Raw genomic sequence first — 13,836 nt, forward strand, 5'->3', positions numbered from 1 at the left:
GTGCTGGTGCTGGAGTAGACAGGGCAGTGAGGGCCCCTGGGGGTGGGGGCCTCAGAGCCTCCCTCCTCAACCCCCTCCAAGCAACATTCTAAACCCGTCAGTGTCCACCAGCATCTGACTCCATGGCCGCATCCTTCCCTCGTGCGGGACACCGATGCCCCCTGATAGGGCTGGGGCAGGGGAAGGCCGAGTCTGAGGATGGAAAAGGGACACAATGGAAGAGGGGGCCACCTCCCCAGCAAATCCCCTGCCAGCCCCCTCGAGGGCTGGCTGGCCATAGTGCCTCCCTTAGGCCGGGCCCAGCGGGCCTGCTCCCCTCCCCTGCCCGCCCAGTCTCTGCTGCACTCACTCGTGGTCCCTACAAAGGCTGTCTGTGGCAGTGATCGCTGGGAAGGCAAACTCACGGGACTCAGAAGTGCAGACGGAGGCCAGCGGGATTAGTAAGGAAGGCTGGCTGCAAAAAGAGCCGAAAAGCCCTCTGGAGAATAGACGCCTGCCTGTTAACGCTGGTTATGTGTGGAAGGGTCGACTGACAGGAGATTTTTCCCTTCTAAATCATATTACTTGACAACCTTCAAAATTTCATAATAAACATGCCTTACTTTTGTAACAAGAAAAGAAAAAGCCCACATGATATAAAGACAGTCAGACGCTGGTCATGGTCCAAAGACAGAGATGTTCGAGAGCCTCCCAGAAGCAGCAGAAGGAACCAGAGCCCAGAGGGCAAGACTCTGCCTTTTGGTCCCAGCTCTGCCACACCCCAGCTGAGTAAGTCCCTCCCTTCTCTGGGCCTCAGGCTACTCATCTAGAAAATGAGGCTACTCACACCGCCCTGTCTGCCTCTGGAACATGTTGTGAGACCTGGAACTTTGAAAATAAAGTCACAAGCATTCAAGCATCATGCAAGCTGCGGAGAGCCATCCACCAACCCTGGCACTGTATCCTCACCAGTGGGGAGAGCTCCCCTTCTGAGGGTGGCCACCTGGGACACCCCAATATCAGTGCAGCCACCACAAATACCCAGGGTACTGGGCACAAAGTCACTGTGCTCATTAGAACCGAGGAAGCCAGGAGTCCTCTCTTAGTGAGACACAAGACAAGCGCCAAGAAGAGATGGTACAGGCCTGCCTTGGAAAGATGCATTTTCACTCTTTGCAAAACACCTCAATTGACATCACATTTCTGCAAAGATCCACAGTGCTGTTCACAGCATCCCTGTCCCCAAACTAGTCCTTGTTTCTGAAATGGCCACCAGTGGACCCTCCACCCGAGTCTTTGCACAGAGCAATCACCACGCTGAGGTCTAGGCGTGGGTGTGGGGAGGGAGCCGAGGGCACAGGGAGGGACGAAACACCAGTATGAGCCACGAGGAGGGTGTGGCGGGCACTGGCTTGTGCTCGTGGCAGTGCCCGGCTGGCTGACAGCCTGAACGTTAGTTGTTACCCCAGGAGAGGGGGCAGAGGGACTTACCTCTCCCTCGGGCCCATGTGTAGATATGACTGGTCTCAGTGCTCCTGGGCTCCTGCTCGGCCGGTTCCATGGGCACAGCTTGGAAGTGGAGGTCATCAGCCCGGCCGGAGGTCTTCAGGGGCAGGATGTACTTGGGGAGCCCTTTGTAGAACCAGGCCCCCGACCTCTTCCAGACCTGGGCGGGGGAGACATTGGCTTAGCGCACAGGATGCAGGGCAGCCCTTCCTGTACTGTGCTCCATGCAGGCCCACCATCCACTCCCCTCCTTCTGGAAAGTTGGAGAGTACTCAGCACCACGCACGACACCCGGAAGGTACTCAAGAGATGCCACCTGAGTTCCTCCTGCCCGCCCCTTCCCCTCGAGCCTCTGGGGCAGAGTGACAAGAGGCTGGAGGAAGAGCCGGGCTGGGCCACGGCATGGCCTTGCTATTTTGGAGAGCTTCTCGGGATGAGACATCTCTGCAGCTGGCACAGAGAGGACGCAATCTCAGGGAAAGCCACGGATTAGAATTCAGAGAAGCAGCTGAGATAAGGTCCCTGAACTCTTAATGCCTACTTCAAAAAATGCCAAGTGCTCTGTAATCTCTTTTCTGATGAGGGAAATACGTTCAAAGTATTTAGTAAAGGAGTGGGAGTGAGTGAAGGAACAATGGGACCTTTTCGCAGAAGAGGAAGCCTTGGCAGTCAGAGCAGACGTCCTGGGCGTAAACCCTAGGGTCTGCCACCCAGCAGCTGTGAGATCTGGACACATGAACCTCCCTGACCCTCAGTTCCATCATCAGTAGGTGGAATGTAGGAACAGCACCCGTCTCCAAGGGCGGCCATGAGGATCAGACTCAAATGAACGTCAAGCCCCATGGCCCAAGGCTGGGCACGGAGCAGCCACTTGACAGACACGGTGCCGTGATCTTCAGTGTCACCCTCCTCTGCTTGTCTGACATGTGTGGACAGCTTTATAACCAATGGACCAAGTCCCCTACTCAAAAGGGAGGATTTAAAATCAGAAGGCCTGAGTTTTCCCTGATTCTCTCTGGGACAGTGTTTCTTTGGGAGTGTTTCTCACTCCCAAAACTTCCTCTGCACCACATTAGTTCTGTGGGATGTTAACAGGGGCTGGGCAAATAAAAAAAAAGGTTCCTGATCAAGTACACTGGGAAGCACTAGGTTAAACCCAGCTCTGTTACCGCAGGACTTCTCAGAGCCTTTAATACGCCAATGTGCACAGGGTTCTCCAACAGGGCAAAAGAACACACAGTGGATCCCACCTGAAATCCATTTGGCGGGTTTTCCTAGAGAAACTTAACCCCACTACTGCATCTGCATAAACTCAGCACCTAACTGTACAGCACTGACTGTTCATTCGCTGAGTATGTGCATCTAAGTCTCCAAGGAGACAGTAGTCACCTCTCTATGCTCCAGAGTGCCAGGCACAGGACCACTGAGTCTGGACCACAGCCCCGGCACAAATCACTCCCCGCTCCCTCTCAGCTACCTTGTGCGGAAGAGCCTGCTTTTGTGTGGCTCTTGAATAACACAGAACCTGTCTGGTGGGATAAAGGCTTCGTGGAGCCCCTTTTGGAAAACCCTTTCTGATCCTCTCACAGCCCTCCTACAATATATATTTATTTACCTGAATTGGTAACGCATGCACATGGTCTGAAATTCACTAGGTGCCTCCCCTATTCCCAGAGGCATCCGGCAACAACAGTTCTTTGAGGAAGCTCTGTTATTATCTCCACTTTCCAGATGGGAAAACTGAGGCTCCAAGTTAAGCAATTTGCCCAAGGCCAGGCCACTATTCTAGTGGCCTCTACTCCACAATGGAGGCCGCAGAGTCTCATCCCAACAGTTTACAGATACAAAGTAGATGCTCACTAAAGTGTGCTTGAGTGGTGAATAAATCCTTGGAGGGTCACACATTATCATGGGCTCTACGCGTTCTGCACACTGGATGCCTAAAGGGCAGGGAAGTGCCATACAGGCAGAGGAAATAATATAGGCAGCAGCCGCCAAGGCTACCTGTCCCCGCAGAGCTGCTGTGTGGCTGTGCCCAAGCCCAATAGGCCATGGGGGACCGGTGAGGGGCTCACTCGGCCTCCCTCTGCTAAGCGAAGGCCTGAGCATCCGTCAGTGCAGGCTCTGCTGCCCTCCCCTGAGCAGGCTGGCCTCCTGCCCCCAACATGGGCTGGGCCTTGGGGGGACCAAATGAAGCAAGCCCTTGAGAGACGTCCATGAACAGTGGGGCCCGGTGGGCTTAGGACCCACCACACTGCCTCCCCCACCTCCGCCATGGAAACTGCTTGGTCTTTTCTTTTTCCTAAGAAGAGAAATACATAAGTAGCACACAATATTAGGACAATGTGAAAAAAGTAAAATGAGCAAACTATAGGTCAACTCCTAACATTACCACAGAGGCCTGCTTAACACCGTGGTGTGAATTTTATCACACCTTTTCCTGGGCATATACACAATTTTGTTTTTGTTTTTTAGAAGAATAGGATCATGTAGATGCAACCTGTTCCCCACCACCGCTTAACTACATATCATGGCAACTGTTCGTGTTAATAAGTAATGGTCTCTACCATCACTTTTTAAGGGCTCCATAGTTTAGATTTATTAAACTTAATTAAACCAGCCCCCCACTGACAGACATGAAGTTATTTCCAATTTTTCACTCTTGTGAGCAGTGCCACAACCATCGTCAGTGCACACACGTCATCAGGCAGGTGTCGGTATCACCTTAGGAAATATTCCCAGGGGAACTGCCGGATTGAGAGATTGTGTCCATTTAGATGATGATGCATATCGTCAGACCACCCTCCAGGAAGACAAGTCAAATCCCCAGTGGGGCACTAAGCATCTTCAGGGTGTGGACCCCGAACTATATTTCCTGGTGGGAGCCGGGGTCTGGTCTGTGGACCAAGCTCAGGAGCAGTTCCCATGGGGTGGTGGGCTTGGGGAGGCGCTCGTCAGGTCCTGAGGTCACCAGGGTTAGGTGCCGCAGGAGGGAGGATGGGGACTCCACCGCCCCAGGGAGATGCCGTCTGGGTGGAGAGCACACCCCCCGCACACATGGCCAGTGTCTGAAGAGATGTGGATGGGACTACCCTGAGGGTGACTCGGTGATGTGGCCCACGCTTCACTGTCATGCGGCTTTCCATGGGAGAGACCAAGAAACACTACAGAGCTGCGTCTGGGGATTCCACGGGGCCAGGCACATCACTGGTCCTCACCGAGTCCTCATCTCACAGCCCCCTGAGCTTTTCCTTCAGAGCTGGGACCACGGTCCCTGCCCACGAGTGCGCATGCTTCTTTTTTTTTCTTTTAATTAAAAAAATTTGGGGGACTGGCCCAGTAGCATAGTGGTTAGGTCTGCATGCTCTGCTTTGGCAGCCCGGGGTCCGCAGGTTTGGATCCCAGGCACGACATGCTGTGGTGGTGTCCTGCATACAAAATAGAGGAAGACTGGCACAGATGTTAGCTCAGGGACAATCTTCCTCAAGCAAAAAGAGAAAGATTGGCAACAGATGTTAGCTCAGGCCAATCTTCCTCACCGAAGAAAAAAAAATTAACTTGTGGTTAAAATACACATAACATAAAATTTACCATCTTAACCATTTCCAAGTGTACAGTTCAGCAGTGTTAAGTACATTCACATTGTTGTGCAGCCAATCTCCAAAACATTTTTTATCTTGTAAAATGAAAACTCTGCACTCATTAAACAACAGCTCCCCATTCCCCTCTCCCCACCAGCCGCAGACAACCACCATTCTACTTTCTGAGAATTTGACTCAAAGAATTTGACTACTCTAGGTACCTCATATGAGTGGAATCGTGCAGTACTTGTCTTTTTGTGACTGGCTTCTTTCACTGAGCATCACATCCTCAAGGTTCATCCATGTTGCAACATGTGTCAGAATTTCCTTCCTTTTTGAGGCTGAATAACATTCCATCGTAGGTATACACCACATTTTGTTTATCCATTCATCCGTCGATGGACACTCGGGTTGCTTCCACCTTTCGGCTGGTCCTCCTATTTTTATCTGTCTCTCCCACTAGGCTCTACCGTCCGGGGGGAGGGACAGGGCACTTCCACTCACCACTGCGTCTTCAAACTCCCAGCCCACGCTTGACACAGTAGGTGCTCAATAAACACTGGCTGAACGGCTGAATTGGCAGCCCTGGGTAGTTTGCTGGAACGTGTCCCAACACGTTCTGTCGACTTCCTGGGGAAGTGGCCTGAGGGTTACACCCAAGTTCTTGTAATTAATCAAACAGGTTTACTGTTTCAGATTGAAAGGACAAAGAGGAAGGGCCTAGCCCGGCTTGCCGGTGCACAGCAAGCTCTTGTGAACCTCCCCGGCTGTGAACTCCACAGCACAAGGCGGCCCTATGCTCCCAGTTTCTCCTCAAGCGCCAGTGAGACCCACAGCCCCAGCTGCCCCTGCCTCTCCCCGCAGATCATGGCCAGCGGGGCCCACGCCATCAGCCTCCTTTCCTGTTGCAACAATCAATCTCCACTCCTACCCCTGACTTAAAAAACACTGATTAGTAAAGCACTTTTGGAAAACAGGATAAAGAGCACAGGATGCAAAGTATTAGGCTGAACTGCATGAAACGGATATTCAACATTTTTTTGGTAGTCAACCATTTTTGACCTATAAATCCCCCTATCAATTTCACGCAATTCACCCCACTATTTATCTTCAGCAGAGGCAATGATCCCATGGGTCTCTCTGGGGTCCAGTGGGCAGGTCCATGGGTCAACCATTCCCTGTGAGTCCACTGTTAACAAGGCCTGGGGGGCTGTCTGCTTCTCTCGGGCTGGCACTGCAGTCCAGGTGGAGGCCTGATGCCGCCACAGCGGGCAGAGACCAGACCAGGCCAGGACGGCTGGTGATCCTGGACCAGCTCAAGGAGCAGCAGTTCCCGCGTTCCTGTGGCTGGTATGGAGGGCACACCCCAGCAGAGGTGCATGAAACACACTCAGTATTTTGGAAACTGCCTTCCACATGGGAGAGCAGGACTGCTGAGGTGAGGCATGAGCGACCCCAGCTGGGCTGATTCTGAGCTGTCACCCCTCCTCCCCCCATGCCAAGCCATGCACAGCCTCTGAACTTCTCTCACCTCACTGCCCACCCTTACTCTGCAAAACACTCAACAGTAGCTTTTAATGAGGTGACTTCTGCTCTGTGCCTCCAGGCGCACCACCCACTGGCTGGCATCAACACGCAGCCCCTCCCCAGGAACAGGGGTAGGAAAAGCCCTCTGTGGAAACTAGCCCCACCTCACCCTGTCTACCGCCACAGGTCGGAAAACCTTCCCTTTCTGGAGCAGCCGTGAGATTCCGCAAAGCCCCACTCTGCTCCCCACGTGTGGTTTGCTGTGATAAGGCCAGCAAAGCAGCCAGCCTTGAAAACGCCATTTAATGAGAACAAACCCGCACAGCCGCCATGGCACTTGCTGGGGGGGGGGGGGGGCTGGTGGCATTAGACCCTCCCCGGGGCACCGCTCTGTCCTCTGCTTCCAGGTTTTCATTACAATTTCAGCTCACGGCCAACCCTGACTGCAGACACTGATGGATATGAGCCAAGCTGTTCCCAGGGAATTTTAATTATCATGATAACAATCGCTAATCATCGGCATTTCCTAAATGGCTGTGGCTGGAGAAGGTGGTAATTGCCAGGCCTGGTTGGAAGGAAGGGCAGGCCTAGGCGACCGGCCATTGGGGAGACGGTGGGGGGGGGGCGGCCCAAGACCTCTGTCCCTGTCCGTTGCCCCGCCCTTCCGTATTACCGCCTCTCCCAGCCTCCCATGCAACTCAGGAGTGCACCTGCATGAACTCAGCTGAGGCAGCCATGCTCCCCGCTCCTCACTCCACAGGTCGGAGCAAGGGTCCAGTCTGTGGCCTTTGCACACGCTGTTCCTTGCACTTGGCATGTCCTTCATCCCCATCCCCTAGAAAGCCTTCCGTGCCACCTGGTGCAGAATCAGAGCCTCTGCCTTGCTCCTGGAGCCCACGTGGTGCTGCTGCCACAGCACTCACCCAGCCAGGAAGCCATGAGCTCTTCGAGGGCGGGGCTCTGCCTGAGACATCCCGTGTTCCCAGCACCTGCAAGCAGCCTGTACATGGCAGGAATGTTGCTGACTGACTGAATGAACAAATGAAGAGGCAAAGCCAAAGAACGGTCCCCAGGGGACAGAATGTGGGACTCTGGGTGACCATGTTCTGTCTGCTTAACAAGCTCCAGGCTGGCCCAGTCTTGAAAAGCCACAGGAAATGGCCTGTTATAGAGAGGTCTTCTTGCTTACACTTTGGTCATTTTAAGAAGGGTCTCTTAGAGACAGCACAGCCCTCCCTACCCCGTTACCTCTACACACACATACACACACACACACACACACAGTGCTGGCCTCCCAGGAACTCTAACAAGCAAGACAAACTCCACCGCATGGCCGACAAGACCCCAGAACTCTGCCAGCCCCTGCCTCCCTCCCCAGCCTCCTCTCTCACCCCCACACTCAGGATCAGCCCGCCACGCCACTCTCCTGACCACACCAAGCTGTCTCTTGCCTCCAGGCCTTTGTACGTGCTGTTCCTTCTTCCCTCCCTGGGCTGGGATCAGGAAATCCAGCCTTTAGGAAATTACTTTTACCCAGAAGCAGGTCTCCCACTACAATGCACACACACTGTTATGACTGCTTACTTAAAAGTCTATTTCCTGCACCAGATCAAAGCTCCATGATAGCAGGAGCGACCCAGGGCACCCAGCACGTGCTAGATACCTAACCAATATCTGTCAGCTGAGACTCCTGAGCACATGTCCAAATTTCAAGCCTTTAAGTAACTCAGGTTACTTAAGAGAAGCACTGGCTCTTAGAGGGTAGTGTAGACTGAACTGTGTCCCCTCAAATTCATATGTTGAAGCCCTAACCCCCTAGTGTGAAGGTATCTGGAGACGGGGCCTCTGGGAGGTAATTAAGTTTAGATGAGGTCATACGAGTGAGGCCCTCGTGATGGGATGAATGTCCTTATAAGAAGAGGTACCAGAGAGCTTGCTTCCCTCTTCTCTGTGTGAGGACACAGCAAGATGGCGGCCATCTGCAAGCCAGGAAGAGAGCCCTCACCAGGAGCCAAATCTGCCGGCACCTTGACATTGGACTTCCAGCCTCCAGAAATGTGAGAAATGAACTCCTGTTGTTTAAGCCCCCGTCAGTGGTATTTTGTTACGGCAGCCTGAGCTAAGACAGAAGGAGAAGCTGCCTGGGAGGTTGCAGTAGATTAAACACGGCCCCAAATGATTTTCCTCCCCTCCCATCAAGAGGTGGAGTCTATTCCCCCAACCCTTGAATCTGGTGTAGGCTTGTGACTTGCTTTGACTAACAGAATGTGGTGGAAGTAACATGTGACTTCTGACCAGGCCTCAAGAGAATTGGCAGCTTCCTTTCTCACTGTTGGAACCCTACTGCCATCAGGAGAGAGCCCAGTACAGCATCCTGGAGGACGAGAGGCCACACGGAGGAGAACTGAGATGGCTGACTGCAGAGGAGTGAGCCTTTTTGGACCTCCACCCAGTCGAACTGTCGGATGACCGCAGCCCGTGAATGACCCCAGGAGAGACCAGCCAAAGAGCCGCCCTGCCGAGCCCAGCCCAAACTGCAGAATCGTGAGCAGATAAATGATTGTTGTTTTAAGCCACTTAAGCCTCCACACCTCTGGCAGGACATCCATCCTCTGTTTAGACAATTCTAGAAAAAGAAAAAAGTGGGTATGTTGCTAATTAATTGAGTACAGCAGGAAAGTTAAATTCAGGGACTTCAATGTATAGGCTCGATCATCAAATAAGAACAACATGCTATGAAAAAGGAACAACTGGAGAAAAAGAAAAGTCTCCTAGAAATTAAAAATACAATGCAGAAATGTAAAAATGTAAAATAAAGGCTGGAAGGTAAAAATGAGGAAATGTGGAATATGGAGCACCAAGGTGAAGAAACAGAAAAAGATGAAAGAAATAAGAGGCAAAAAGGCTCAATCTGAGGGCTCAAATTCCTCATAATAGACTCCCCAGAAAGAGAGCAATGGAAAGAAACTTCCTGGAGCTGAGGAAGGACACGAGTCTTCAAATTAAAAGGTTTTTTATTGAATATAAGGCAGGAAAAGTGAAAAGTAAAAAAGCCATACTCATAAGATCTTTTAGCCACAAATATAAAAAGAAGATCCTAGAAGCTTCCAGAAAGAAAAAATAGGTCTCCTACAAGGAAACCAGAATCAGAATGGCATCAGACTTATCATTGTCAACACTGGATGCTAAAACACTATGCATCTAGAATTCTATCAGCCAAACTAACGATCAAACATGAGGGCAGAATAGAGATATTTTCAGACTTGCAAGGTCTCCAAGATTGCCTTGTGCATTCTCTTTTAAAGAAGTTACCTAAGGATGGGCTCCAGCAAAACACAGGTGAAAAACAAGAGAGAGGAAGACACAGGATCCTGGAATTAGTGTCTCCAGCTCAGGAGGTGAGTTGAAGGGAAATCCCATGAAGACAGCTTTCAGCAACTAGTGCAGGCTAGAGCCTGAAACAGGTCTGCAGGGGTTTCTGACAGGAAAAGAGAAGGTAAATAGAAGGTAATATCCATGCAATAGAAGGTAAAATCAAGAAGCTGCATAAAAGGATAAAGTTTCATTATTCTTTTGTCAATGAGAAAAAATGTCAATAACAAACTCCAGGGAAAACTAAAAATCATACCAGAAAGACAAGGTCCAAATATTAGGTAAATTAAAATGTGACACAGTTTTAAGAAATGAGGAGTTAAAAAGGAATCCATCTGATCAAGATACGGAGAACAATTTGTTTTGGGTGGTGCTGGGGTCAAGGTAGGTATTAAATGTGATCCTCACATACCACTTGACCCCGAGGTGCTTTAATGTTTATAAAATAAAAAATTTTAAATCCCTATTAATTATTGAGCACTTTGTGTGCATCAGGCACCGCTCCAAGAACTTTATACAGAATAACTTATTTAACTCTCCCCAAATCCTATGAGGTAGGTACTATTATCAGCTGTTTTACAGATGAGGAAACCAGGCACAGAGAGAACACATGACACAAACAGGGACGAACAGAACAGAGACCAGGACCGGGCAGCCTGGCTCTGGAACCCGCCCTCTCACAAAATCACACACAGGTTTGTGAAATTAAATGCTACTGACTGATTTTCAACTCTTAGAACTAACCTAGAGACAAAGTGCTCTGTGTTTTCTTAGACTCTGTATTTGTCTATTTGGCACCCACCGATCACAGGGCCAAGCTAATGGCCAAAGTTGTTTACCTCTCCCGGTGATGCGCCAAAGTCGTATTACAAACCCTCCAACCAATCCCGAGTCCACACCCCTGACCACCTCCTTATCTAACTCCCACACACACCAAGCCAATCCCCCTGCCCTAAATCAGCCCAGGACCAGGTCCCAAACCACTAGGGACAGCCCCTATGCCCCAACGCCTGCCCCAACCATTTGAACTAGCCAATCCTAGGATATTTACCCAGCCCTGCCTTGCCTTTCCTGTAGAAACCCCAAGAAAGGCTGTGGCCCATGCTTTCCCTTCACTCCTTTCTGCCTCCTGACCAAATCTGGTGCTTCCCCACGTGGCCCTGCATGGCGTGGCATGCCCCCTTCTCTCAGGAACTGTAAGTAATAAAATCTTCTTTCAATGGCATTAGCCCCTCCATGTCGTCACTCAGTCACCTTTGTAAATTAAGATCCAGGCACAAATCACAAAGCATGGAAGATTTAATTATGGCTAAAGAACAATCTAAATGTACAATTCTCGCAATCTATTAGTAAAGGTACAATCTAAAAAAGGAGGGAGGGGAAAGGAAGGGAGGGAAGAACAGAGGCATTCATACCCACATCTCACGCAGGAGTCGAGGTGTGAATGTTCAAGCTGATGGAAGAAGAAAGAGGTAAATATTACACAAAGTTACAAATTTAATCAAAGAGCTAAAAATAATAAAAGAATCAAAAATGTGGAGGAGAGAGGGGAAGCAGAGTAGTCCAAGCTAGCCAGCTCCTCACCTTTCAGGGCATGGGGTCAATTGAGAGTCTTAAAGTTGATAAATCAAAGAAGTCGTGGCTGGAGCCAGCACTGAACTAAAACAAGCGGGCTGCACGCGATGCGCTGGGTGAGGGAGGGGGCGGGCAGCAGACTGCTGTCCTCCAGCACAAGCTCTTCAGAATAATTGGACTTTTTTTTAACCACATGCATGTATTACTTTGATTAAAATTAAAGTATAACAGATTGGTAATTGGATGTCGATGTTATTTAATCCCTGGGCTGCCCGGCAGGTCAACACAGGGGAGCCACGACAGTCTGTGGCTGGTATATTGAATCTGGATGTGACCTAAGGGAGAAAAGCTGGTAGTTCAGGAAAGGAAAAGAAAGCAGTAATTAACATTTTTTGTAGTAGAGCAAGATAGGAAAAGACTTAGTCAAATTTCGGTTAGTTTGAAAACACCAGCATGAATTCACAAATTGAGCAGGACTGAAATTTCTGTCCCTGAAGAAAACAAGCTCTCCCTCGATGTCACTCACCCGCCTGACCTCTGGGAGTCAGAATTTTGACAATAGGAAAAACCTGAACAGTTTTTTTAACGGGAACCAGGGCTTCCCAGCTTAAAGGCAGGCAGAGCTGGACCCCTCGGGAAACAGGAAGGGTCCGGGGCATCGTGCTGTTGGAGGAAGGGCCACTGCTCTCCAGGACAGCTGGGCAGCACCCTCCGACCAGGTTTCCATGGTGACAAGCGGAGTATGAAAAGCCACGATTACAGCCAAGGGTGACAAGCTGATATTGAGCAAGGCAAGTCGACATGAGACGTGCTGATGTACACATTCGTTTTTGGTATTATTTTATGCTGGAAATGCTATCTGTCGCTCAAACCAAATTGGCACCATCCTACCCGAAAGTGTGACTAACAGCTGGATTCCATGCTGCCCTACTCAAGTAGGATGGAGACTCAGAATGTACACAGTGTGCATGACTGGGGCACGGATGTGACAACGAGACGAGCGAGCAAGGCAGGAAGGAGGTCACAAGGCCTGTTTCACACATCCTTAACCACCAGAGGCGGCCCGGGAAAGACCGCCACATCTGCCATCCTAAATGCCTCCGACAGCACCTCCACCTGCCTCTGTAATCCAGAAAATGGCTGTGATTCTATCCCCAAAAGGTACTGTGGATCATAACAGCAAAAATAAAAACAGAGATGCATCCAGCCTCCCTAAAGAATTGCTCCAAAGTACAGTCCAGTTGACCAGCAGATGAATTAAAACGAAGGTCCAGAATGGGCGACTGAAAATTCACAGTGATCAACGAAATAAAGACAGAATTCAGTCTAAATAACTAATGTAAATATAAATACAAAATACTAAAAATGTGAAAGAAATGATGCTCAAAAAACTAGATATAAGATAATGAGTTAATCCCATTTGCAACAGCATGGATGGACCTGGAGGGTATTATGTTAAGTGAAATAAGCCAGAACGAGAAAGACAAACAGGGCACAGTTTCACTCATATGTGGAAGATAAACCAACACACGCACAGATAGAACTGTTGGTGGTTACCAGGGGCCAGGGGGATGGGGGGGGCACGAGGGGTGGAGGGATGCACTTATATGGTGACTGATAAACAATAATGTACAACAAAAATTTTGCAATAAAAAAATTAAAAAAAAACAGATAATGAGTTAACAATAATAATCTGACCCCAAACTCCATATTGTCTCAATGAAAAGCAAGAAGTGGCTAAAAAAAAAAGTTGGGTTCCTCATACTTCATGGCAAGGGGAGGTAATAGACACTGTTTCTACTGTAATGTGGACGATTAGACAAATGTTGGTTGAATTTAAAAAATTATATATGCATATATTTACCTATCTATGTAAGACAACTAACAGAATTAAAACTAGAAAAAAAGGTTTGTCATACCGAAATACCTGATTATCTGACAGCTCTTTTTTCTTTCTTTCTTCCTTCCTTCTTTCTTTCTTTCCTCCCTCCCTCTCTCTTTCTTGTTTTGTTTTACATTTTTTCCTTGTTCCTGCCTTTTTTTCTTTCGGTAGGAATTAAGGTTAGAGCAGCCATCTGTCCTCATTGCTTGCTTCTCCTACCTCAGTAAGATGAAGCTTACAAACAACTTCTGAAGAGGGAGTTAGTAAATATTAATTCATTCAAATAACATTTATTCAGCACCTCCGGTGTTGAGTGAGCCAGGGAAAGAAGGATCAAATGTTCTTGCAGACGGGTGGCCCCACAGCCCAAATCCACAAAGGGCTGAGGTCCGTGGCTGTTTTCCTCTACCACGT

General features: G+C 49.5%; 1 protein-coding gene across 1 annotated transcript in view; it reads right to left on the reverse strand.

Moving 5' to 3' along the window:
* The window catches only part of RPH3AL (rabphilin 3A like (without C2 domains)), a 127,301-nt gene that overhangs the window by 24,551 nt on the left and 88,914 nt on the right, over positions 1-13,836 (reverse strand). Inside the window, exon 6 of the mRNA XM_058560148.1 lies at positions 1,471-1,645. Within this exon, the coding sequence (XP_058416131.1) occupies positions 1,471-1,645 (175 nt within the window). The remainder of the gene's footprint in view (positions 1-1,470; positions 1,646-13,836) is intronic.

This window comes from Diceros bicornis, chromosome 18 (genome assembly GCF_020826845.1).
Source record: "Diceros bicornis minor isolate mBicDic1 chromosome 18, mDicBic1.mat.cur, whole genome shotgun sequence".
Lineage (NCBI taxonomy): Eukaryota > Metazoa > Chordata > Mammalia > Perissodactyla > Rhinocerotidae > Diceros > Diceros bicornis.